Source organism: Bombus terrestris, chromosome 3 (genome assembly GCF_910591885.1).
Source record: "Bombus terrestris chromosome 3, iyBomTerr1.2, whole genome shotgun sequence".
Lineage (NCBI taxonomy): Eukaryota > Metazoa > Arthropoda > Insecta > Hymenoptera > Apidae > Bombus > Bombus terrestris.
In genome coordinates, this window is record NC_063271.1 from 14,353,037 (window position 1) to 14,380,069 (window position 27,033).

Genomic DNA, 27,033 nt, shown 5'->3' on the forward strand with positions numbered 1-27,033 from the left:
TTTCGTTTCGGTGTTCGTTAAAAAAAAAAAAAAAAAAAAAAAAAAAAAAAAAAAAAAAAAAAAAAAAAAAAAAAAAGGAACGAGACGCTGGTCTCGTTAACAAAAACGAGCAACAACGGTCCTAATAATATCAATAATTACGGATAAATTAACGACAAAGAATCAGTTTAAATTAGTCGATGAGACAACAACGAAATCTATCGCTACGTTTCGAAGCAACCTCTTCCAAAGCGAACATAATATCGTCGTCAAGAGACTTGATGCGTACGAGTTCACCCGTGTATCACGTCGCAAAATTTATGAAGATCAAATGATTTCTATCTTTTTTCTCTCTATGTGTGTTCCTTTTTTTTCCTTTTCTTTTTTACTCTTTATTCTATTATCGTCTCTTTCGATAACCGAAAAAGATGATTCGTATATAAGTTACGCGCGAGTCGTGCGAACGATCGAAAGCGAAAAGGGAGCACATTTGACGATGTTGGTTTAAAGTAGAAGCGTCCCGCGATAGACAGACAAAGAAGTTGCTGAACGTTTAATATCTGCCTCACAAATTTTATATGTTTCATTTATCTTTTTCCATTGTTCTACATACACGTGTGTATATATATATACGCATTTATACACATATGTATATAATCAGAAAGCAAGATCTTGCAAAGAGAATCTCGCTGCTAGGGTACAATCGATCGATCGATTCAACTGCGAAGCCTATCTATCTATACCGAAATTTCGTGCATGCAGCTTCATATTCTTATTATTCGTTTTTCCTTCTATCGGCGAACACGGTCTTAGGTCGTCGAGAGGAGGCTAGCAAGCAGCCTGAGCCTGACACACACGATGGTATCTTCGTAGATGTGTGTGTGCGTGTGTGTATTTTTTCGTATACGAAGCTCGAAACGATATTTTAATCGTTTTCCTTCGTTTTTATACCTCCTATTTTTGTTTTTTTTTTTCGTATAATTTTTTATTCGTTTCATTGAATTACTTTTTAATCTGGCAGTATAACAATTGGTGTATAAAATTTTGCTTCCGCGCGTTTGCCCTTCTTTCTTTTCCCTGCGTTTTCAAACCATTATCTTATCTTATTATTTTCGTCGCTTTTTGTCGACCCCATCGTCATCCCAATAAAACTCGTGCCTAATTTGTAGTATCGGCCCACGGTGATTCGCCTAATTAATTCGATAAAATTTCGAGAAAAAATATCACAATTGCCTGTAGGTTCGCGGCGAATCTTCGTTCTAGACATGCCCGCCTGCGTCCTTCAAGGAAGAACAATCGGTCAAATCGAATATTCGATTTGTTTTCACGGTCTTCCGTTCGTCCGGAACGCGCGTCGCGTACGTCCCCCACGCTATATTACATACGACAGAGAAATTATACTATATAGACCCCCACGAATCGTGCCATTCGCAAACGAATATTTCACGTTTTAGCTAAAGCCACGAAACGCGAGATTGTTTACGCGAGTCGATAAGTTGATACGAAGCGAATCGCGCGAATATTCGTTTATTGGAAATATACTTAAATGACTCGCAGCGAATACAAAATCCACGAATCATAAATTCGCGGATTTATGAACATTTTAAAAGCAACAGTCTCGGGTAACGAGAATGAAACGTTCATTACGCCAATAAATATATTCCTCCATACATATTCATCGAATAAATATTAAAAATTTCAAGGCGATCGTTATTCTCTTCCGATTAAATATTTCGATACAACTTTTTCTGCTTTAAAAATATTCCGTTCCCGATCATCTTTTTGGATAGGATACGCGTTAATTTCGAATATTCGTTCGTTTCGTCTCGCATCAATTCAAAGACCACCTGGAATGATCTTACGCGAATATACGTTCGATAATATTTCTAAAGATCAGCGAATATTCGTTGAAGAATACGCGTATGCGAGCGCACGCTAGGGGCCACCGTGAGGCAAACGGACGAATAATCGGCCGAACAATCGAACGGCCACGATGTGGGACACGCACGCGTGACACACGAACCCACGGGGACTCTCTTTTTCTGCGAGGATCGCGTGACGACCATCGACATCCTCGAAAAGGCAAGCCGAGAGAGCCCAGCGAGGAAATGGAGCCTAGACGCTCTCGTCGGATGAAGGAAGACCTATTGTAATGACCTAAGAGTCGGTTCGGGAACCAGCACGTATTTTCAGAGGCACGCGTGCTCATCCGTACGATTCTTGAGTCGCGTGTCCCTTTTCTTTCCTTTTTTTTTTCTTTACCTAACGAATCACGGAAAGATTCTTTTTTTTTCTTTTAAAATTCTTGTTTTTTGGCGAACCGGAAGCGAGGTCATGTTCCGAGCCCTCTTACATTCCATCAGAGACAGGAAGAGAGAAAAAACTACATAGAGATAACAAAGAGAAAGAATGGAGAAAGAGAGACAGAGAGGGCGCGACAGTCTAAGGATGCCTCGTCCCGTACGCCAATTATTCGCTATCTACTAATCAAAACCCCTTATTACGGCTAAGAAGACCCTGACGGAGTTTGCCAAGTACTAGACGAGAGTGATAAGATATCGTTCGACGATCGGTCAACGATCTTCTATTTCTATTTCTTTTTTCCTTTCGTTACAACGTACACTCGATTTTCTTCTTCTCCGCTCTACCATCGCTCGACAACGTAACATATATCTGTGTATTTTAGACCAAGTCAGACACGATTCTTTCCTTTACGATTCTATATCCTTTTTTTACCACGTAGTAAACAAACGCGCGATCGGTCCTTCTAACCACCCGCCATCCGTCATGGGATTGACGTATCTTTCTTGACCCGTGCTCCTCTCATCGCTTCGTTTTCATAAAAGAGAGAAGCGAGGAGAACGGCGAGGAAACACAACGGGTTTAGCGAGAAGAATAAGAAGAAAAAACAGGAAGAAGTGGTGTTTCGCTGCTAGATATTAGCCGCGCTGAACATCACAGGCCACACACAGATCGTTCTTCGATCTTCGGCGCTTTCTTCTATTTTTTTTTCGAATCTATTTATATATGGATCCGGTCAATCGGTTCTGGAAGATGGTGGACGATACTGCAGGATACGTCTTCACTGTCCCGTGACTATGATACAACGCGAACCACGCGAGAAAAAAACGCGCTTCCGTCGCACACGTATCAAGCGAGTGGTCGCCATCGCCGCGACGACAACAACGTCACAATTGATGACGACGACGACGACGACGACGACGGCGACGACCGTTCGTAACTTGATTTATTACAACTCGTGGCTGTCTGTAACTGTTCGACTGTTGTGGAAATTTGCAATTGTTGTTTGCTGGCAGTTGGCGAGAAGTTTAACGTAGCATTGGCAAACTCTGGGGTCGGTTCGGCGACGGTCTCCGCCCGCGGACATACGAACGGGGCGGCCGCTTGGCCTAGTCGCCGAAACGGCTGCAGGCCTTCTTCCATTTGCATTGTGTGCACCATTGGTCACGATGCTCCATACCGTAGACCTTGCGGCATTTCTTCGTCTCACCGCGGATCCGTCGCGGCGACGACGGCATCTTGCCGGTAGACACCGTCAACAGGCCCATGTTCTGCTGATACGCCGGGAACGGCCGGGGCGACAGCTTTATGTGCTTGATCGGTGTACCCTGTTTTGTGGAAACAGAAATCAAATTTTAGAAATCGCAGGTGGAAGGGCTTTTGTAATTTGGTTCTTTCTATGCTTGGACTACGATTGCACTGCGTTTATTTAGCTCGTTTCAATTTACTGATTTAGCAACTAATGTAATTTTGATCGATAATACACGGCGTGTATTAAAAAGAAAGAAATTTTTTCTTCATGGTTTCCAGGCTTTTGGGAAACAAACCAACCGTTCATTCTGCCAAACCATGCTTCTCAAAAATAACTCCATTACAAGATCGTGAACTTGTTAACTACCACAATAAACGTGTCCAAGTCCGAATCAACACGAATGTAATGCAACGTACCGGTGATTGCGCAATGGTGAACGCAGTGTTCCGTTCTCTGATGCCCACCATCACGTTTTCTGTGCTGGTAGTGGCAGAAGTGGCCTCCAAACGGAGCTGTTTCTGGTATTCCGGATCTTCGTGCGGAGGCCTGGCCATGTCTCGATGTGACATCGTTGGCGGAGAGCTCATGTGATCGACGGCTACTTCTTGATAATAAAATTCTTCCTCGTGGTCAGAGATGTCGTCGTCTTCCTCGTTATCGTAACCATTTGACTTTTTCGGCCTGAAAAATATGCGTGATCCTCGTTAAATGCGCCTATATCAGCGCGTGCGAAAGGTATATGCAATCTGTTCGCGCGTGAACGAAAACGATCTACTCGTCCCGATGTTCACGAAGTCTGGCATGTCCAGTAGTTTTATCTTATCGCTTGGTTCAAGGTTAATGCTTGGATGGCGAAGCCTTTGAAAAATTATACTCGCGGCGATAGATACCGGGCTGTTTCAACTTTGGGTAATGTAAGTTGGGAAGTAGCGCAGATGTGGTAAATATAGGATTGTTTCAAATTGACAAATAAGATAGATGGCTTATCTAAAGATGAAAGATATCGTATCTCTTTTCTGATTGCAATTGGACGAAGATGTTTGAAGAAAAGATAAATAATAGAAAGAGTATAGATACAGATCTCGCAGATAGTGACCATATTCACGAAACGAGGATTAATCGTCGCGCACACGAGTTCGTGCAACAGACGCGATAAAATATAGCGCGGTGTGCCGAGAGCTCGTTAGATTTTCACGAGACTTGTTGCGTCCTACGGTACTACGCTTAAACTTACCCCAAGTGTGATTGACGCACGTGCTCCTCGATAAGCGCCACAGTTGCTTTGATTTCCAGACAACCTGGCCAAGTACATTTGAACACTATCGCTGCGTTCGCCTAAAATCAAAACGGTCGAATAGATTTATCATCCGTTAGTTTCTACGTTAACATAGTTTATACTGTGTCAGAAGAATAACAGTGATTGTTTCAAATGTTAGACCGATGATAGGAATGTTGAATTGATAAATACGAAGATGATTGAACGTTAAAGCGATAGCGTTTTTAGTAGCCATCGCATATCTTCTTCCTCGTAGAGAAAGAATTCGATATCTAGAGCGAAGAGAATTTATTAACACGTCGATTAGCGTTGTTGCGTGCAGTTGTGAGTTGCAAATCCGTTCGAAACTCAAACACACTATATCGAAAATGCAACGTTTCGAAAACGTTCGAATCAAGCCAAATTTCACGATTAATTCAGAAATCTGTACAGCTGTAAGTGCAAAGTTGGAAAAAATTTGAATCCACCTCGGATCCGCGAGCAAAACTCACCTACTCGCGAAACGCGAATTTCAGACAAATTCAGTCGGTGTTAATTTCATATGATTTTCGAACAGTCTCGATCGTTGTGCCGAAATATTTGGTGAAGGATTTCAGACGTCCTCTAACGACGTCTCACGGTCCGTCGACGAGAGCGGCGTAGCGTGAATCGTACGTATATCGCGCGAAGCACAGTGGCGCACGGGCGAAAATCGATGCGCGGCAGCCGGCGCGTACGCTGCGCGCCACGTTTCTTTGTTTATATCGGACCGGCAGCTCAGTGCCGGCGCGATCACGTGCTATTGATCCAGGAACGATACACCGCTTGGTCGGGCCACGCGGTCGTGCTATGATCGTGCCGCGATCTTCCCTTCAACCGTTTCACGCGGCTCTGTCTGCCGCACGCAACGCAACAAACGCGAAATCATGATTATGCCTCTTTGTTTTCCAAAGAGTCGGTCGTTTCGAGATGCGAGACAATTGGAAATTGACGATACAAGCACGCGTGGTGATGCAGATATGAAAATTTTTATGCGTCGTGGAACGTGTCGTTTTGTACCTATAATTTGAGGTTAGGTTTCGGGGAAACGTAAGAATCGCAGGCACACGAGAGGTTTAGGTGATTATTTAATTTGTTGGGTTTTGTGTTTAATCGGTAGGTTAAGGTTATTGGTTTTACGATTATTCTGTTCGTCTTACGATTAGTCAAATATGTTACCTAACATTCTTCGAGAATCTCTAAATTTTGCAATTTACGAAAGGCGGTTGTCAGCATGAAATTTTAAATCATTAATTCTTCACAGAATAAATAATAATTGCACGCGTTGTGTTTCATACTCGTCTGCTTCAATTTCCTATATACTCTTTTATCGAAACCCAGGAAGAAAGAGGAACTCCAACTTGTCCAGTAAATAATAAAAGATAATGATAGAAGACATTCTAAAGCTACGTTCGTTGAATGTATCGATCTCTCCTGCATTTAGTTAAACATAACGTCAGGAATACGAAATCAGAACAGTTCTATTATTCCGAAAACGAATGATTTACGAAGACACGAAACTTCGTGTATATAAATCTTTCGGTTTCAATAATTCAACTACCAACTTTCTTTCCTTGCGCATCTTATCTCTTAATTAAACGCTTGAACTATCGGTAATGCACATTCGAAGTAATGTAGCGAGAAACAGTGTTTTGAATGTAAATTAAGAGACATATCGTTCGCGAGCAAGATTATATCGTGGTTGGCAAAAAGTGACGGAGCATACGCCTTAATTTGTCTTGCGTAATTACATCTTGAGATGTTAACGAAATACGCTTGACTTCTACAAGATATCCATGAGAATGTTCGTATGCAAATGTTCGCTGTGGAAAAGGGAGGATGTTTTATATGTGTGTATGACAGTGTCAGCTGAAAATTTCGACACGACTCGTGTCTGACATTGGCTGCGCCTTCAGGCATATTCAAATCACGAAAGGTTAAAAGCGAAGGACGCCGCGAGTGGCGACACTTTGCGGAACGCTTTGGACGATTAAAACTATGTTCCACGCTGCGTGGGTCATCGACGATCCACAAATTTCAGTCGATAAAATATACATCTTACATATTCCATTACAGATTCCGCACTCTTTCCCTTAATATTGCAAGTGTGATTCTATAAAATTAAATATTAAATAACACTGCTGAATATAGATAACACTGCTGGAGAGTGACAAATGTAGCCAGATACGACATTATAGTACACTTGCATTGGAATCGAATAGCGATAAGAGAACATAGCAACATATATCTCCGTGACAGTTACTTCTCAAGGACTCATTCCTTGTACGCCAAGAAGTACACGTGTATCAAAGACACTTAACAATGGAATTATTAAACTCGTAAATTAATAATCGCACAATCGAAAAATATATTTACTACGAGCCTGTGCCAGGTTTACCAATTCTAACTCTTGATACAAATCTAATACGGTGAACATTGCAAGATTTTATTGCCACATATAGTACAATAGAAGATTGACAGATAAAGAGATTTCACGAAGCAGTAAAATGCTTTTAATTTCACAAAGTAGGGATACAGAAAAATGAAAATTAAATTTACGCGTAAAATATCTTTACACGTTTCCAAGATATCTAACTTCAGATTTACAATAATTCTAGTTACAAACATGTCGCGTGGATTCTACAAAAAGAATATTATTTGCTCTAGCACAGTTGCAATTATCATTTACTGCTATTGTTACTTTTCCCTGAACTAACTCGGAAACTAAACCTTAACAACACGCTGGAAACCCCTACAGTTACACAAAGCTTCAAAGTCAATACCGTCAAGCATAAATGGTCGACGCGACAGTTGACGAGTTTAAAACTCGCCATTAATATCGCATTAGAAAAAGGGAGCAAACTTTTTCCGTCGTAGAAATTGACATCGTAAAAAATACCGTGAACGCGGTTTGTGGCTCGATGACGCGAATCTCCCCTCCGTTTATCGAATGAGTCAGACGGAAAACGCGTTGTACCGGTGTGTCTCGGTTTTCAAAGTTCCATAAAACAGGAAAAGAATCGCTCGAGAAAAGCTGCTCTCGGTTCTTCAAGGACCTTTCTGTTCGTGACATCACCTCTGAAACGGTACACGCGGCCAGCGGCGTATACACGGCGTAGCATAGGCATCGCCGAGGTCACAGACCTTCTATGCCGGTTGGCAGGCAATGTTTTCCCTTTGCTTTGCCTTGCCTTGCCTTGCCTTGCCTTGCCTCGTGCCGAAGAAGTCAGCGTCGATTCTTTCCCCTCTTACGCGCGTCGACTTTCAGTTATGTTCGTTAATAATTACGAATAGAGGCTGTCCATATCGATGAACGTGTAGTATCATTACGTCTACGCATACACCTAATGTAGATGCGATGTAAACAGACTTTCTAAAATATCCTCCGATCTTTGTATCACATAATCGTTCGACCAGTTTCGTTTCCAAAAAAAGAGACGGTGGTCTGTATGTAAAGCGTGTACGGTACCACGCGGTAGTATACGCTATATATACACACGAGGCTGTGTTAACAGGTTGCATCGAGTGCAACGCGGTGCACAATACGACCGATGTAATTGGTCACGGTCCGTTCCATTGGCGAGATGATCCAAAAGGAGCACCGTGAGACGAAGAAAGAAAGATGTAAATCTCGTCAGTCGAAGAGAAAGACGATCTTCTTCGGTGTTGCTCTGGATGGTGTGGCGGTCTTTTCAGTGAGCCAGGGATAAGTAAGCGAGCTGGCAAGGTTGCCGAGTTCGCTAGGCGAGTGGTCTTGTCCGTGGGTGCATTGCGCGCCGCGATACCATGTTGCCGGTAGTATAGATAGATAGATGGGGATGCACGCGGCTCCGCTCGGATCGGACCACGCCGGGGCCATCTACCCTAGGGCTTCAGGCTCGTTTACGCGACGATCTCCTCTCCTTCCCTTCTTTCCCTGCATCGTGCACACGCACATGCATGCACGCCCTCTGGAATCCATCTGCTAATGTCACGCACGCATAGCGTCCGTTTCGTATCGTGGCGTACGAATTACTTATAATTGGACCGTGCATGCGATTATACATACAGCGTCCTCCACGAATGAAAATTCCAAGCAAGGTCTCTCTTCGCGGTGCAGCCGCGTGTTTATTTCGTGTCCATCACGAGAGTACTTGGTGCGTATATCGTGGAGTAGTGTACGCGTATAGGTGCACCGCGGGATAGCAGCGAATCAAACGTTCACCACGTTCGAGGTGAACGTAACGAACACGACGAGACACGGGATATGAAAATCGATCCGAAACTACTTGCACCGCAACAACTTGCTTTCCACGCAGCTCTCGCTTTCTCCGCGCGTCACACTCGCCATGCTCACTGCCTTTGAAACAACGCCGTGCCTCCTTTCAATCCTTTACTGCTTCGACCTTTCGATAACTTGCATTTAGTGCCGTTCCTTATCTATTCGTTTTGTTTCGAAACAACTACATCGTTACTTTTCCTAGCGTACTATCGAAGTATAGCAATGCTCAATTCATTCGAACCTCAAATTTATGAAATGCATCGATATACAGATATGTCTCCTTTTTCTGGTATTTCATCGTCGGGTAGCGTTACCTAGTCATCGTGTACGTTCGTTGACGTCACGCTAATTCGATGTCAATTCCCATTTTGAGATCGCGTCGTCACCGTATAACACGCCGATATACCTTCCACTAGCGTCGGACGTATCGTGCGCGCGGGAAGAGAAAGAACGAGATGACTATACGGTCGGTGCGGGTAAGAAAGGGAGAAAGAAAGAGAGAGGAGTCAGTTGCGAAGAAGTGGGGAGGCAAGGGTAATGCCCGGGAAACCAAAACAAACCAGGCTTCTGTGTGTTGGCGCGTCGATCCGTGGCGTGTGGTGAGGGTCGGACGTTGACCCTTCTTAACACACGAATGCTTTACGCACGAACATGGAGTATACAGGGTGACGAGAAATCTATGGGTTTGTTATGGGGTACCTCATCATGGTCAAAGTTAGACCCGCAAGTTACGTTGATATGAACGCACCGAGATTAGGAAGTTTTAGCGTAAGTGCGGGGCACGATAAGACGATGTCGCTTGAAAACTCTGGAGACGACACAATGGCGTACGAAAAACAGTACAAAGTTTCACGCGCTTTCTGACATTCATTTCTTTTATTTTACGAATAGATAGGCAGAAACGAGTGGATATTCAAAAAGGTTTAAGCGTTTTCTACGCTTGGTTTTGAATTCGTGTATTGTTTGTACGCTGCGTACACACGCGCGTCAAAGCGTGCTATTGTTTACTAAAGCGTGTTTGGAGCGGCATCGGCGATAATAGATGCGCACAAAGAGCAAGAAGTTAGCCTGAGGTCTGTCATTGTTCGGCGTCGCCAATGTGTAGCAATTTGAGCGGTAAAAAATGCACGAGGCACAGAAACACGCTGGAACGGCAGATTCGGCGCAATTTCCAAGCAAGAACAGAGGTCGACGACACAGGGAACACAGAAAGAGAATCGTTCCTAGCACGTGAGAGGGAGGGAGGAGAGCGTTGAACATCCGTGAGTCACGATGAAACTGCATCAGGATATTCAACTGTTTACAATGTGCGCCTGGCCAACGAGAAATATGGTATAAAGAGACCGATTCGTAAATGGAGTAATATTTTCAGGACCCATCCTTGCTCCGTTATCAACATCTGTTTGTTTGTTTTTTTTTTTTTTCTTTAACGATCGGGACTCTGAAAAAATTTGCGATAAATCTCGATTTACCGGTGAGATCGTCGCCATTATGAAGGTCAGCGCCACCATCGAGAACACTGTGAAACGGCAGTTGCTTGGCCCGTAAGAGCAACAGAGAACAATATACGAAGGAAGTAGGACGGAAAAAGTGAAAGACTCAAGAGCAAGAGCGCAGGGGGAAGCACGGCGCATGCGCAGTCGCGTTGTTTACGTCGTCGAACGGCGTGCGTCTTTGACCAGCGTCTAACCGAAACGATAGAGGACGCTAGCACATCGAAGTAGCGGCAAATCATCAGGCATGATACGTATGTACTTCCTTGCGTCGAGTCTCGATCGAATGTGTCACTTTGTCGTTTGGGTAGACAAACGCGAGCCGACGGCAAGCGGTCGAGATAACGAGCGAACGAAAACGATAACGAGATGGGATAAAGACGAGCGACGTGACGCGCGAATTGTCGGTCATTCCCTCCATGCTTATCGTCTTATCGTTGACTTTGACTTTGACACGGGGTACATTCCAGCCATGTTGTAAAAATCCGCCGGTTACCTTGTTGGTGCTTCCGCGATAAAAATACGCGCGCGTTGTTGGTTTGCGCGCGGAGCAGCTGAATTCAAGACGGAAACGAGGCGAGGCTGATTAATCATGGCCGACTCTACTTTGCGTTAGCGGTATACCGGTCGCGGCGTTTGTTTTCTTCGCGTATGTGGGAAACACCGCGCAGATTAGCATAATAATTTGGGATTCTACTTTCCAACGAAGATTAATTAACTCGATGATTATCTTAATTAGTTTGGCTCTGTTGTACTTTCGCATTGTTACGATTCGCTCGATCGAAAGTAACTAAGTTAATACGCTGTTACCAACGGAATAATTGAAATCGTAATTAGGACATTAATAATTTATACGATTTATACGATACACAATAAAATTATATTTCGAAGATATCTTTTAATTAACCACGTAAATAGGCGACGTAGAAAGCGAGAGTACTGTTACCGTTTCGCTATGACTAATTTTTTGCAGTTTTTTAAAAATGTTGCATTACGATTCAGCTTCCCTATTTCTATTATTCTTATAAACTGTACTTTTATTTTTATAAATTTGAAATCGTATCGTCGCGAAGCTATTCCACGTATAAAACATTAGACGTTCTAACCTAATTTCATGACTTTACTTTGAAACACAACCGAAACTCGGAGCTTTCTCACCAGAACGAGTATCATTCTACTGAAACCACGAACGTTTAAGAATTCCTCAGTCGAGCGACCAGTGAACTCGCTGAAATCTCAGCGTGTCCGTTCGGCTGTTCCTTTCTACCTCGTTTTTCGTGGCCACATTCCACACAATTACGTTTCGTTAAGGAACAAGCATCGCTGCGAACCAACAGCCAAAACTGGTAGATACCGTTACTACGGGTAGGAAACATGGTTTTCGTCGACCATGCCTCGTCGTAATTCATTCTTAATTGCTGTACGCCGAGCAACGTTAACGATAGAGATACTCGTGGCCTGTGGACCGCGTACAAGCGTGTACAAGCGTGCACGAGCGTTGGAACGCATTCGGTTGGTCACGTATGAGCATTTTTCTGGCCGAGAGATACGCGGATTGAATCATGGCGAGCAAACGGGCGCACGTTACGCTTTTAAGGCGGTTGTCAGCCTGACAAGCGACGAGTTGTTACCGTTCACTGCGCCTCGAACTCGCGCCAGTCGGCGATTGTTCGGATAGGGACGCTTTTTCAAGGCCAGTGCCGGCTTGCACCGCAACGAGAAATATTTATTCGCGCTCTTATCGCGACAGGCTCACTTGTTATTGCCAAACTGGACGACAATGCTCGTCTGCGCGGCCGCTATCGGACGAGAAAGGTTCAAAATCCAATCTGAGGTCGCGAAACGTACGCTCGATACGACACCAGGAAATTCGATCGATGTCGCGATCTGTTTTATTCGGCGCAACGAAACTTTTAGCGTCCTTGAGGTAGTTTCTCGCTTCACCGTAACTATTTTGCTCATTCTCTTCTGTGGAAATGTCTAGCTACATTCGATGATTCACAGCTAACCATATGCCTAATTTCACGAGGGTACAGACGATGTCCGTTGATATTTGTACAACTTATTTGTAAGTTTTCGTCTGGTTGCGTGGATCTCATTGAAGGACTCTCTTTCATCAATATTTATGGAGCATCATCGTCGGGCATGTTAATCCCGGTTACAAAATTTTACGAATCGGTGTTAACACATTTCCTGATTTTAGGGCTATCAGATCGAAAACAGTTCGGAGAAATTGTAAAGTGCAGGAATAAAATGGTTTCACTGCTTAAATTCAATAGTATCTTTATTTCGTACTCGATCTGTGATAAAAATTCACAAACTCAAGTGTTCAACTATCGTGTCACGTCGAATTATATATAGATACTCGAAATCTAAATTTGTTAAAAGAAAACATATGAATAAGAAAACAAATAAAAAGAAATTGGAAACAGCAACGTTTATAGAATCCGTTTGCACTTTAAACCTTGCGTTGATAAAAATTAGTAAATACAGTGGCTGGCAGAAGCTTCCGGCCACAGTGCGGTATCGTTGTGCTGTCGAGATAACACGTTTTTCAAAGCCTATTGCACAATTATACCGTGCATACTTAACACACAGAATACAATGTTCTGGAATTTTTTGCCCAAAGAATACTATTTTATAATATTAGATAATAAAGTAATCTAACTGTAACCTAATTTCGTATTTATTTACGAAAACAGCCTGTAATTAATCAAAGCGTCTTATTAAAAGAAACGTGAATAATTCAAATCGAAACAGAGAACTACGATCTAGCCGGAAATTGTTGGCAACCATTTACAATAAATCCTCTGTTCAGTTCAAACTTGCCATAGCATTTTTAGTACATTTTTAGTACATTTTTAGTGCATAACTCGCGGAACTATTATTCACGTGGGCATCGGTTCACGTTTCTATAATTGCAACGAGACTGCGCATGGTTCTTGGAACAGGCGCGAAAAACAAGTCTGATCGGCTTGCACAAGGTAAATCGTGCCGGGCCACGCCACTTGTAAAAATAAAATTCGGTTAGACGTCTGCCTGTTAAACTGTATTTGTCTGTGCGCTGTGCTGCAAATCGTTTTGCAAATAAAACAAGATCGCGAAAGAATGATCTCTGTGCTCGAATTCGTGGATGATAAGACCAACGATGCGGTTCATTATCAGCAAATAATATTTGTTGTTTAGGCTGTGGGTATGTAGTAGATTTGATTGCATATCGAAAAGATATTGCTACGAGCATGTGGAAAAAAAAAGAAAGTTTCCACGATCAGCTTTTTTCGAGTGGAGATATTGATTCGTTACAGGAGATTATGTTGCAATTAGTTTGTAAACAGTGTTGTAAATCAGCTGCGTAAATATAAACAAGAACAAATTTGATCGCGAATTATATTCAATGAATTGAATAATTAATGTCTTACGAGTGTTTTCCGTTGGTCTCGAGTGTAATGAAAGACAAATATTTTTTTCGATATATGAGGTCAATGATACTTGGTAGTCTGACAAAGAATAACGCGATTAGCGATAAGATTATCATGAATTTCCATGTAGATAAATGTGTTTATCGAGTATATTTTAATTTACGATCGTTACCTCTGCGCCTATACATATTGCTACAATAAATTTCTTAAAGTCAGCCATAATTATGCGATTCTCGGAATTTTGCAGAAAATAGTTCAAATCGCGCAAAAAACTGAAAGAGCGTCGTTTCCCTTGGCGATAGTTTTTAATGGTTAACTAGATGAAAGAAATGAATTAAGCAGTGGAACCAAGGTCATGTTCTGAAACGTTAGAAGAAGTGATACTAGAACGAGCTGTCGGCTCGTTAATGGCTAGCGTAAAATCGTTGAACAAACGACGAGAAAGAATACGTGAACGTATTTGGAGGATAATATTACCCTAGGCCATGGTTACTTTTCAATTTGATTAGTAAGAGGCGTTCTTTCTTCAAATATGACACGCAATCGATAATTCTGTTCGACTCGTTCACGAGTTCTATTATTTGATACCATCGAATCTTCATTCATCTTTATCATGCCGTTTAATTTTAACCTTAGTTCACCGTTATTTCTAGAGAGCAATTCTTCCTTATTTAATAGGCGACTCTTTTTCAATCTTCCAACTCGATGCTCGAGGAATCACAAAAAGTTCAGGAACATCATTGGTCAACGTCAATATCCCCCAACCAGACAGATTCACCATATTCTTCTCTCTATGTTTGACAAATTTAAATATATCTCCAATCTCATATGACGTGGAACGATCTTTCTCGACAGACGAATTATCTAGCTTTAACCCTTTACACTCCGAATTTTATTTCAATTTCGTTACCAGCAGCTCCCAACGCTTTTAAGTGTTTTATTTGAAATTTACTTGCACTAAAAAATAAGAATTTAAATAAATAAAGGAAGAAACAAATTCACTTAAATAAATAAGCTTTATTCACACTATTGTTGCATTTTGTAATTTTGAAGTGTATGATATATCTTGAAACAATTTCCAGGATGCAATCCTGGTTTTCTTTCTCACGTTTCAGAAAAAAAGGTGGGACTGAAAGAACGATGAGTGGGACTCGATAAAGGAGCTCCTGAGATAAAAGTTGATGTTGAGTCATACTTGACATAGGAGTGCAAAGAGTTAAAGGATATTTACAGTCGATGACATTGGAAAGATTATCATCTTAACAACCGCAAGCTTTGCCAGGAAACTCTCTTTCTACGTTCGTATCCAAGTGAACGTGCATTAGCAATGGATTTCGCTTTCGATGTCTGCATGCTTCGACCACACAGAAACGTTTCGAAACGGTCGAATCGTCTCCCTGTGTTTAGTTCGAAGTAAACCGCGACTAAATCGAAACGAAAAAAGAGAATGCTTGGGACGACGAACGAGCAAAACGATCGGTTGGCCGTTCTGATCCTTTCTCGGCGGATCAGCTGTCCAAGCAGCGCAACGGTCGCGGATTTTGCTTGCCAAGCGTGACAACCATCGATTCTCTATCGCTGTCAACGGCCTTGCCGCGTACCGAACACACCGGTTCTCCTCGGCTTACCGAAGTTGAGCAACTCTCTGGGCGCGGCCCGTCTTAGGACCAGTTTACAGTTAGCCAGGCTCTAAGGAAATCGCCTGCCCTCCAACTGCATGAAAATTCCCATTCTTTGAATTCTGGACGTTTAACGCCATTAAGTTAAACCTTAGATGAGTGATTTCCTCTATGTTTCCTATATATTTTACGTTTTAAAGTAGCTAAAGACACACAAGAACGTACGTAACGCCTAAAAAATTCATAGATCCTAGAAAAAACGAGGCCTTATAGTTCTTTGGAATTTTATATATCTGAAGCTCGTGAATTCGTATTTTTCCATCGGTCTAATTTGCACACAGTTGATTTATATGCAACCTTCGTGTGGAATTTCCTTGATTTCAAGATCGTGAAAGTGTTTCTATATGGAACTATGCCTTTTAGTAGCGCAGGGATAGCCGCTCTATTCAGCCATTGTATTTTCCATAAATAACTGATCCACTGATTGCTTCTGCTCTGTTTGAAATCGTTTTTGTCGACGCGAGGATACATAATTTAGTTGTTTAGCGCATGTTGAAGTACGAAGCGGACTCGTGCATCTCGATCTTCATAATCACGATGTCGAAAGGTCGAATTCGATTATATAAATGGGAAAGAAGCTAACAAGAAATCTTAAGCCAATGGCATTAATGGATTACGCGCAGCGTTTTAACACGTGTGCCAAGTAGGAAATGCAAAACGACCGAATGCTAGTGGATAAATTTTACGCAGGTTAACCGACTACGACGGCGGCGTCGAGTAAAAGGGAAAACGCATTTCTGCCCGTGCCACGAACGATCGTCGTTGTCGTACTTTCCCCTTTCGCGCGAGCATTCCTCTTTCATAAGTTCGTTTCACGGACGAACAAGTCCTCGCTGGATATGTGACTTTCCGACCCGAGATCGATACGAGAGAAAGTTGGCCGATTGCGATTCGATCGATGTCGAAAGTACGCTTACGTAAAACGCGTTGACGATTGGGAATCGCGCGCGATTTTCTGCGTCCGCGCGTCACGCATTTCGCGCAGACTTTTTGTCAAGGAAGTATTTATTGGATCGTTAACCTGCCGTACTTGGTTCTCTTCGACGAAGCTCGTTCACGGCTCGCGCATATCGCGAGGGGAAACTTTCAAGAGTTTTATGAAATTTGACGTGGTTTTTAATTTTCCCCCTAAAGAGCGAAATTGGGCTTGATATTGACTTTGAAAGCTCGATATTCACGATACATACTTGAGATCTGAAATTCGAGATTCAGAAAGCGATTTGAAATTCGAATTCTTAAATGAGAGTGTTAAAGTAATCTTAAATTCGAAACGATATTTTAAACAAATCGTTCCAAGTTGGAACATTCGAATTGAAAATGTGAAACTTGAAATTTCAAATTCACTAGGCGATTTTTTATCATAGATGTGTCGTTTAGCAGAATATTTCGAATGTACGTTAATAACGCGTAATACAACGTCACATGTATCTATCGAACGTTATCACGCATTATACACGTGGTAGCGTACTCACAGAAACGCCCCACCACGCATACCAAAGCTTCTTAACGCATCACCACTGATCAGGAACATACACTTGCATGGTTTCATTCATTTTCTCAAAAATCTCCTCCTCCATTCAAATGGAAAATTTCGACCATTCAAAAGCACGACCTTCGAACGTATTTCCAGCGCCCGCACTTTTTTCATAAAACACAGTCGCCCGCTCTTTCGATTATCTGTCAATGAGAATGCAAGAGCCGAACCGTTCGAATTCGGAGCGCGATGAACCACCGTCCCCTCGGATCGATCGTTGTGGCGTTAATCAGGCGGATCGATTCGTCCAGCCAAGGCTCTTAAGAGCTTTAATTGCTCGCCTTCGTCGTTCGAGGTCAAGGTAGAGTCCACGGGGACGATCGATAGCACGCCTGCGCGCGATCATGCCGCGTTTCGCGCGCGTCGCACAAGATAAGAAGCTGTCCCGACGCGGATCGTACAGAAGAACACGTGATATTTTCCTTGGGCAAGGTTTACAACACGATCGCGAAGGGAAACTATCTTCCAACGAGTGTAGTTCGATAGAGTAAAAGTATCTCTACGTTGAAGTAAATAACGCGACATTTTTTCGAAACGTATCGATACCAATATCCGCAAACTCGTCGTTTCGTTCGCTTAACACTTTGACTGCCACGTTGCGACCGGCCATGGTTTCTCCTGTGACGCCATGGTGGTCACTGATGACCTGAGCGCTTCAACTTCTTACGATTGTGAAAATTGAATGAAAATTGACAATTAGGACATTTTGCATATAACCGATAAATAGAAGATACTTTGAAATAAAAGGTGCCTCATTAAGTAATTAAACATTTTTATTAGAACATCAATAAAAAAAATGAGAACAAATCTTGCATCTAACGGTGCACCGTGTTTGCATCCATATCTTTGAGGAGTAATCTACGAATATTACTATAAACACAGCTTAGAAAATAATCGTAAATGATGCTTTATAATCATATAATCGAAGTTAGAAATGTGAACATACCTTACTATTATATATAGAATGAGCAAATACTGTTTACTAATATCTTCTACACGTTTCAACGATATATTCTGGACGTTTTGCTTGCGACGAAACAACGAATGCGAATGGTTTGTTGAAATAAACGAAGCCTTGTTATTATATGTCGCTATCGACTGTTAGCAAGGCGCCACGATGGTCACCCGTGACCACCAATAAGATAAACGGTCCATTGGGGAAGAACGTTGTCCTACATCGTCAATTTATTATTATTTTGCCATTATATGCTTTGAATAATAAAAATACTCCCGTGGCGTCCTCAGCGAAACGTGTGATTTCGGCGTGGCAGTCAAAGAGTTATGGAAATAGACAGAAGTCAAAGGCAAAGAGAAAGAGTCGTTGAGGCAAATGGGATGGCGTATCGGTGTCGGGCATTGTGATCGCTCGTTAAGGAAGCCCGGGGCCGGACCGACACGTACGTTCGGCGCGCGCGTAAAAAAACACCAGGCCAGGACCTAGGACAACTCGACGGAACCGTATCTCATCCCCACCAGGAGACCAGCTGTTCGGTAACCAGCTGAAATTCGCGATGGTGCGGCGCTTCGGCCTTGACTTGTTTCTGCCTCTCGCTGCCTCGACAGAAAATGTCTAACGAGGTCCTCCTGCGAAATGAGACACGAAGTAGAAGAAAAGAGAGAGAGAGGAGAGTCATTCCGAGTCCTCTTTGGTTAGTCGATCGACTTGCCAGTCCAACTACGTACGCACCTGCATACACGTGACATCGTTTGTCATACGCGTAAAAGTCGTACCTGTCAAGAAGCGGACCGGTTAGACGCGTTCGCGGTCCGAATGTTAATCTCATGCCTGGACTTGCGTTCTTTATGTTTTCGTTTATACAGGGTGTTCTATTAACCTTTCAGTAATATGGTAATAAGTACTTGCTGATAGGGCGAGAGATAGATTTGCTGGTTCTAGAGGCCAACGTTGCGTTAACGCATCTTTTTGCAATTTTTGCGATAGATTTATTATGAATGTAGAAGGACACTTGAAAGTACTTGAGAAAATACTTTCTCGCCCAGATTCTACAATTCGATCAAATTCAAGGAGATCGAAGTATTTGTAAGATTATGATAAACTATGGCAATTTTTGGATTGTACTATGGAAATAAAATCTGTGAAAAGAATTACTATAAATAGGCAGCTGAATGAAAAGAAAACAGTACAATAATAGAAAGCGATAGTAGAGTGATAAGGAAATAAGATAAGACCTAAGTCACAGGTGTATCATAACGTTATGTAGAACCGCACAAATTTCACACTTGTAATATATAATTAGTAAATACGATGATATCGATGATTACGAAGGATATATGCGTATGAATGTCTTGTAAAATGTGTATAAATTTCTTAAAAATCCCGACGAACCTTTACATCTAAGTATCTGTTATGAAATACCAGTTATCTAAACTAGTAAGAAGATTCATCGCAGATCGTAACTCTTACACAATCAATTATGTAACGTGCAGTTTTGATGTTGATAAAAGATTACAAACCATAAAACCAGATACGTCTGACTGAATATATTGATAAGAATTATTAGGTGTATTAGCAGTACTAAAAAACTTATGACTTCATCTTACTGCTCTTCAACGAGAGAATCTGCCAATTTAATCGTGTGTGTTCGTGATGTTGATCTTTCACCATTCGACAAGTTCACAAGGAATAAACGAATGCCAGCGACTCCAAACTCTCTTATTAAACATATCGATTCGATTTCGTCTACATACGAACATTTCTTCAACGACGAAAGAAACACTTACGCAAAGACATACGTATCGATCAACGATATTTACGATATAATTGATAGAGTTTCTCGATAAACGTAAATCGTACCGATTAGATGTCTCACTACATACAGCTGGCAATTCATATGATAAATACATATATCACTGTGGTAAAAAGAAAAGCAAATAATATATCTATTGCCCGCGTACAAAGCGCAATGAGAAGCGCAATGCCGCAAAACTATGTCAATTTGTCACAGATTGGTTATTAGACGTTTAAGCGTTGTCTTTCTTTGCGTATAAGTAAATAATTGGGTCGGGTTGTTCTTAACGGTAAGCGAAACGAGTTCGAGTAGTATAAGTCGGCGCTTGGTCAGACAGACGCGACGACGCAAGAAAAGACGGTTGGCGTACGGAAAGAAGCGAGTCGCCGAGTTTCACGCGCCAACGCGAGATTAAAATGAATTCCACGATGGAAAATAACGTCACGTTGCGACGTTCTTGTTCCTTCCGGCCCGGCCGGCTACCAGTTTTCTAATGCTTTGGTACATATACCACGTGCACGCGGCACTCCCTACTTCTTCTTTTGCTCATTAACTCGCTACGTCAAACCTCGCAAGGCCGACCAAGCTATAGTTTCCAAGGAGATGATCTACTGTATATACATATACATAGGCATCGCACGGCCTTCCCAGAAACTTGCACGCATTGTGTCTTCGCCGTTCGCATTCCTCCTTCCTTTGCAACTAACGCTGACGTTAGGATCGAGACGATCGAGAAGCCAATTGGCATGGCATGCGCTGTCAGAAGATAAATCAGCGATCTATGGATTTTCTATTGTACTCTGTTAGATCCGATTCGGTGACGTACTTGTTACGTTATAAACGAGCGTTTGTTTCTTGGAAAGGGAGTTCCGATCTTTCTCGGCTTACAGGAATATTCGTGTTTGTCTCAGTGGTAAAACGAATAGACCGGTAAATACTAGAACATGGAAATGGAAGTTGAAGTGTTCAGTGATTATGTCGTGTATCGACGATACATCGCGGTGATCATCAGCCAGTGCATTTTTATCGTAATATTTTAGAATAAAATTATCCATTTTAATGGAACAGAAATATATAATAAGTTTCGATTAAGGTAGATGAGAAATATTTGATATCTATTCTAGGGACAAAATTGCCACGACTATTTTTTATTCTACAAAAATAAAATTATCGATTTCTACGATATAAAAGCTATGCTTTTTTCCTATCGTGTTATATTCCATATCGTATCACATTCATTATATCAAGGTGGATGAGAAAATTTGCCTTTGACTTTGTGATTTATAAGATTAGGATACTCTATTAGTCTGCGAAGTTAAATGGTATAAATTAACACAAATATAGCGGAAGATCATTAAACATTTAAATTGCTCGCATAAATAATTGTTATATAGGGAAAACGTGTTTTTTTTTTTTTTTAAATTCGCTCTTGTTTTGATCGATGATGGACGATCATACGTAAGCTTATAAGTTTTTTAATTCAAGTAAAAATCACGACATTAATTGCACTAACTTTATCTCAGACAAAACATTCAATTAAAAAGATAAATATCACACGTGAATTAACATATCTAGATTGATAGACTGTCATTGTTGATTTTATTAAAAACCGACATTATTATTTTCGTTATTGATCTATCGGAAGAATTAAATTAAAATATTTTACCTGGAATGCTACAAATCTAAGCTAATTCTACAACGATCTGCCCCCCAGATTTCATAAATTCTAAAACATCCTTTCCCCCCTATTTTCATCCCATCTTTATCCAACCTATGGCTTTACACGCAAAATGATTCAAATTTTACGAAAACAAAAAAAGACGATCGATTCGACGTAAATTTAAGGACGTCGAAACGACATTCTCGCACGAAATGAACGCATATGCAGTGATATAATTCAGAATCTATGTCCAAACGCTATTTCGAAAAAGACAAAGATCTTTCGACGAATCAATGCTATCTGTCCTCGTGCACGAGTCAAGAATATATTATCTTTAATCGGATCTAAAAGGAAACATTATAAACACAAACATATACAGCGTCTAACAGTACTATCCACGTGATATAACTGAGTAAAGTGCCAAACATAGAAACAATCTAACACACGGAATCTGATCGACAATCAAATCGCGTCGTCTAATTTTGAACGTGCTAATTTTAGAATTGATCATTCATTAGCATCGCTTTAAATACACGTTGACATTAAGAACGTTGAACGCGTGGCTCCGTGAGTCGTTTGACGATCGCAAACGATATATCGGAGGATATGTAGCACAGGCAAAAGTCGTCCAAGCGTTTCGATCATGCAATACAGAACTCGTTTTACGTGGTTGTATTTTCAAGCAGCTGATAGAATATGCAATAGAAGGAATCGTATGGTTGGTCGAAGCTCGAAAGCATTGAAACAAAAGAGAATCGAGCGTGTTTCCTAGTCGCTTCTAATGTCGGTGTCATGGTCGCCGACACTTATGTCACGCGACGTCAGCACCTTGTGTATATTAGCAATACAGTCATATCAGATTTTAAATAATTACTCGTAATACGGAAATTTAGAATCACTTCAAAAGATTATATCGTAATCTTACATTAGGGAAGATCCTTTTTAAATCGTTACCTGTTACACTTTGACAAGCTTCCGACTTGAATTCGATACAGGGGCGATAGAACATTCTTGCAAACTCGATGAAAGTTGGCCACGAGAAATTAAAGCGAAAGATACAGAGTCTGGCGAAATAATCGGATGTGTACACCGAGATTCAAAGGAAACAAAAACAAAGGAATTGAAAAGAAAAATAAATTAATTAAATAGCTTCGATTCTGGTTCTTAGATAACGCTTTACCACGAAACTGTGACTTTCCTCATACCTGCATTCGCTGAAAACAAATAATAAGTAACAAGCGTTTGGACGAGCGTAACTATTGCGTAATTCGTTAAGAAGAAGAAAATCATTCGGTGAATCGATTTACCCATACGTTTACAAACACCACTGTTATTGTAAAATCAAGAACGTTCTACACAGTTCCGCGTCTAAATTCGCTGCGGAAGAATAACTACGTTTTTATCCGCTTCGAGGCAATCGTTTCATCGGCAACGAAGCAATTTCGATTCTTCCGATGAAACATTTACGACGACTCTATTTAACACGACCGCAAAATATCTCGATACAATCGATGTATCAAGCGATACAAAGAAGATTCGAATTCCTTCCATTCTCCCCGTAAACGAAGAATATATCGTCTACTTCCTGTCCTGGTTAGGTACCTTGCTACGAACAAAAACGTAAAATTAAAGAATAGCTTGGAAGAAAGGTGATCACGGAATCAACGTCGTATCGTATATTATTATATAATGTGATACACTAGTGGCGTTCGAAAAAGGAACGAAGCAAGGAAGAAAATTAGAATGTACGATTACACGTCGGGCGCGATTCTAATCGGCTCATCGCTGTTGCTGGGCGCGCGGAAATATGTACGACAGACATTACGGTGAACGTCAAGTTTACGCAATGTTATTACGTAAGACGGATGGACGTGTCACAATACGACCCGACGTCCCAGAGCTTCAGCCGTATGTACGCATACCTATGTACGCCGTTGGCAATGAATCGGGCCATCCACATCCGTGTTCGTTGGGGTACGTTTATCAAATTTTTACCAAGTTTCCGGCAAATCGATTCAAATACAAATAGCAACATCGCAAATAGGGTGGTATATACTTTTATTTACGATTCGCTTCGTTCGATCGAAGGTTCGTTAATTTCTGTTATTTTTCGGCAAATATAAATTCTCTGGTCTGCTAATCGCTTGACCGAAGGATTGAAACGGGTTCGCATGAGGCGGAAGTGTTCAGAATCGCCTTTGACCGTCGATATTCGCAACAACACCATTCCGCCGGAACATTGGTTGCGAAACGCGATACAAAAGGCGAATTCGCGTAATTTTTCTTTTGCTCGAGTTATGCAAACGACAGGTGGAATGACGTAATTGAGTGGCAGGCGAGTTGGGCTTTCTACAGAGATTTTACAGGCAAATGTTGCGAGGCGAGAATCGAGCTTAGCGCAACGACGTAATTTCGTCGCGTTAGATATATTTTTGGATTCACCGGGAAAGATGCAGTTGACCTTGAATCAGCCACAGCACTGACTTATCGAATCTAACTACGCGTCGAATTTATGGGGGGATACTTGCTCGTACGACACGTTCGCCGAACAGCTTGGCTCTGAAATTAACGTCATTCGCGACCGCCACGATACGTCGCATATGCTGCTATTTTTGCGTCAAGCTGTCTGCGATTCTCGTCAACTGAAATTTCCTCTATCCTCCGTGAATTGCTATTCTCATACATCGCGAAAACTTGAAGAGGTTAATTCTGAAATACCACGTCTATATGTCATATGATCTTTGTAACCCTTTGTTATTACGAGAATTATGTTATTTAAGCCTTTATGAGAATTTATTACGCTACTATATGTATTTTGCTATACTATACTATACTATACCATCAAAGGGAAATTATTGCCATTACTATTATACTAGGAACTCGTAACTTATATAAATTTCAAAATTGTACTACTAATATTTATTCGTGAATATCAGAAAGCTTGGAAATAACTGAAACAGAAATGGGTGGGAAACGCAGTAATCCGCCAGGGTAATCCATGGTTAAATAGAAACTTCCTGGGTTCACACCGCGCATTTTGTAAAGGGATAGAGGCGTTTACGTGCGTGGAATCACGCGCACGATCGTTTAATTCCAATGAAAAGTGAACAGAATACCGTTGTACGCGTACATAAATTTACTCCGGTCTTTTGCTCTTTAAAACGAATTGAATCGAGTGGAACATTTATCCTACGCTTTCATTTTGGCGTAACGTTAACGCTGTCCCACGGTTTCATTTTAATTGCAACGATACACAGAAGCATTGAACAGGTATCAAGCTTTAGTAGCCAAACCTCGTGGTCGCTGTTTTAAAATATAACACCCATTTGGCGTCGTACAAACCCGAGTAGAGAAACAGAGTTAAATCCTGCTACACCCGGTACACTGTCCCGTGTCACATTCGAGCCGCAGCATAAACTGGCATAAAAAATCAGCACAAGAAACCAATCATCGTCTATATACGCACGTCCATTTTGATCGTCCAATAGCCCGTTAAACGATTCTCGCGCATCCGCTATCATTCATGGATCGGCGCGCACCGTCTCGGACGTCGAAACGTTCAACGTCCAAAAACGTTGCAGCGGTGTGGCACGCGCGGCTCTAGCGATGCCCACGCGCAACGTTCTAGGTTCTAGGTCATTTCATGGCCCTCCACCTCTGCCGGCCTAGGAACCAAAGGGTGGCCGGCGAGTGGGCGGAAAGGAAGGAAGGTTGGCCGTCGGGACTCGCGGGCCTTGACCATCGCACGCTACGAATTCATTTGGAATACGTGTAATGGCGACCTCCCTCTTTCTAAGTCATCGTGGTCGTGGTCGTGGTCGTGGTCCGATCGGAGAAGAAGAGCGTGTAGCGAAAGAACAGGGAACCGCAGCGCGCAACTAGAAATAAATCTTCCACCGGTGCGCTCTATGCGTTCGTGTGCGCGCGCGCTCTTGCTCACGTGACCGCGAGAGCAGGAGCGCGCACACAGTTGCATTCGGCCTGCACACGGATATTGTTTCGCGCGCGTGCAGTCAGGGCCACGGTGACCTTAACTACCTTCCCCCACCTTCGCCCGCCTGATCCCGCTCCTCCGCGCGTCCCACGCCGCTGCGACGCCGTTGGCAGCGGGTGGTGGTGAGGAGGGGAGCGGCGGGAGGAGAGGCACGTGCCGTCAGTGACGTCACGCGGTGTGCACTGCAACGCGGTGCAATGCCGGCGCCGGTCCTCGCTGCTTCGCCGAGATCTAGGTCCATGCGGAGGCGTGCGTCGCGTTGGCGATGTTGGTCCGCGCAGACGCACCCTTTTCGATACAGAGAATGGGGGTGGGGGAAGGTATTATCACGGGATTGAAATTGATCCGGTGAAATGGAAATCACGAAAGTTTTTGCAATAAGTATCCGCGGATGGAGAAAAGAGCCAGAGAGAACGATCGATGAACGAGTGAGTGTGCTAAGGTGAATGAAAGTTATTCGTGGAGCATGGTGACTGGAATAGCTTCTAGACCTTCGGCGTAGGAATTGCAGAGCAGGACATGGAATTGCGAGATATGATGGGATAGAGACGTTCTTGGAAGAGTTTGACGAGGGATGCTGAGTCGGGGCACGTTGGATGGTGTGAATGAAGCGTGTTTGGGTTAGATAGAGAATGATGCGATTGCAGAGATTATTTCGGTCTCTTTTAAAGATAGTCGAGGAAGATGGAATTGTTGGTGGTAGGAGTACTCCTGCGCAGTTTATTTTTCGCATTTTTATATCTTCATCGAATCGTTAATCAACGTCGTATTTCTATATTATCAGGATGCACGGTTATCTATGTCGTCCTAACGAGCAGCGGATCTTGCGTCTCTTCTATTTCTGTTTCCGGTGGCTCGTTCTGCGAATAAATGCCCACGAAATGTGCAAGATTATGGTCCGATGCTCCGTGATAACGTCAATGTCATGCAATCGTTATCTGTCAAGACATTAGCGCCATCACGGCGAACGTGATTAGAGCGAATGATTTCCTGGCAAACAGATACACAGTGTCCCCGGTGATATCCTTTCCACACACAATGCAACGTTTGAATAAATTAGAAGTAGCTCTATACCGCACAGAATATGCCACAGAGAATACCAGAAAAAGGTTTTATAAATGTTTAAATATTTCCGTGAATTGCATGATATATATAATATATCAAATTAATATATATGTATATTATTATTATTATTATTATTGGAAATATGCAGTCGAGGAGATTTAATCTGGACGAACTGGAACTAGCACGTGAATTTGGAAAATCTATTTTCGATGTTCAGTTACACATGGCCATTGGCCTTGCCTTATAATCTGGGCGACACAATTCGCAAACTTTCGATTTCGAAAAGGATCGTACAACTAAAAGAATTGTCAGTCGTGAAACGCACGACAGACGATTCGTCAAACCCTGTCAT

At 42.2% G+C, this 27,033-nt stretch overlaps 1 protein-coding gene across 3 annotated transcripts in view; it reads right to left on the bottom strand.

Annotated features, from left to right (window-relative positions):
• Positions 1-47: 47 nt before the first annotated feature.
• Positions 48-27,033, bottom strand: part of LOC100648355 (zinc finger protein 395) — a 90,621-nt gene continuing 63,635 nt past the window's right edge. For all 3 annotated transcript variants that reach the window (XM_020868648.2, XM_003394680.4, XM_048414748.1), the window contains 3 exons: positions 4,767-4,867; positions 3,949-4,213; positions 48-3,608 (listed from right to left, as the gene is read on the bottom strand). In XM_020868648.2, the coding sequence (XP_020724307.1) occupies positions 3,390-3,608; positions 3,949-4,213; positions 4,767-4,867 (585 nt within the window). In that variant the 3' untranslated portion in view covers positions 48-3,389. The remainder of the gene's footprint in view (positions 3,609-3,948; positions 4,214-4,766; positions 4,868-27,033) is intronic.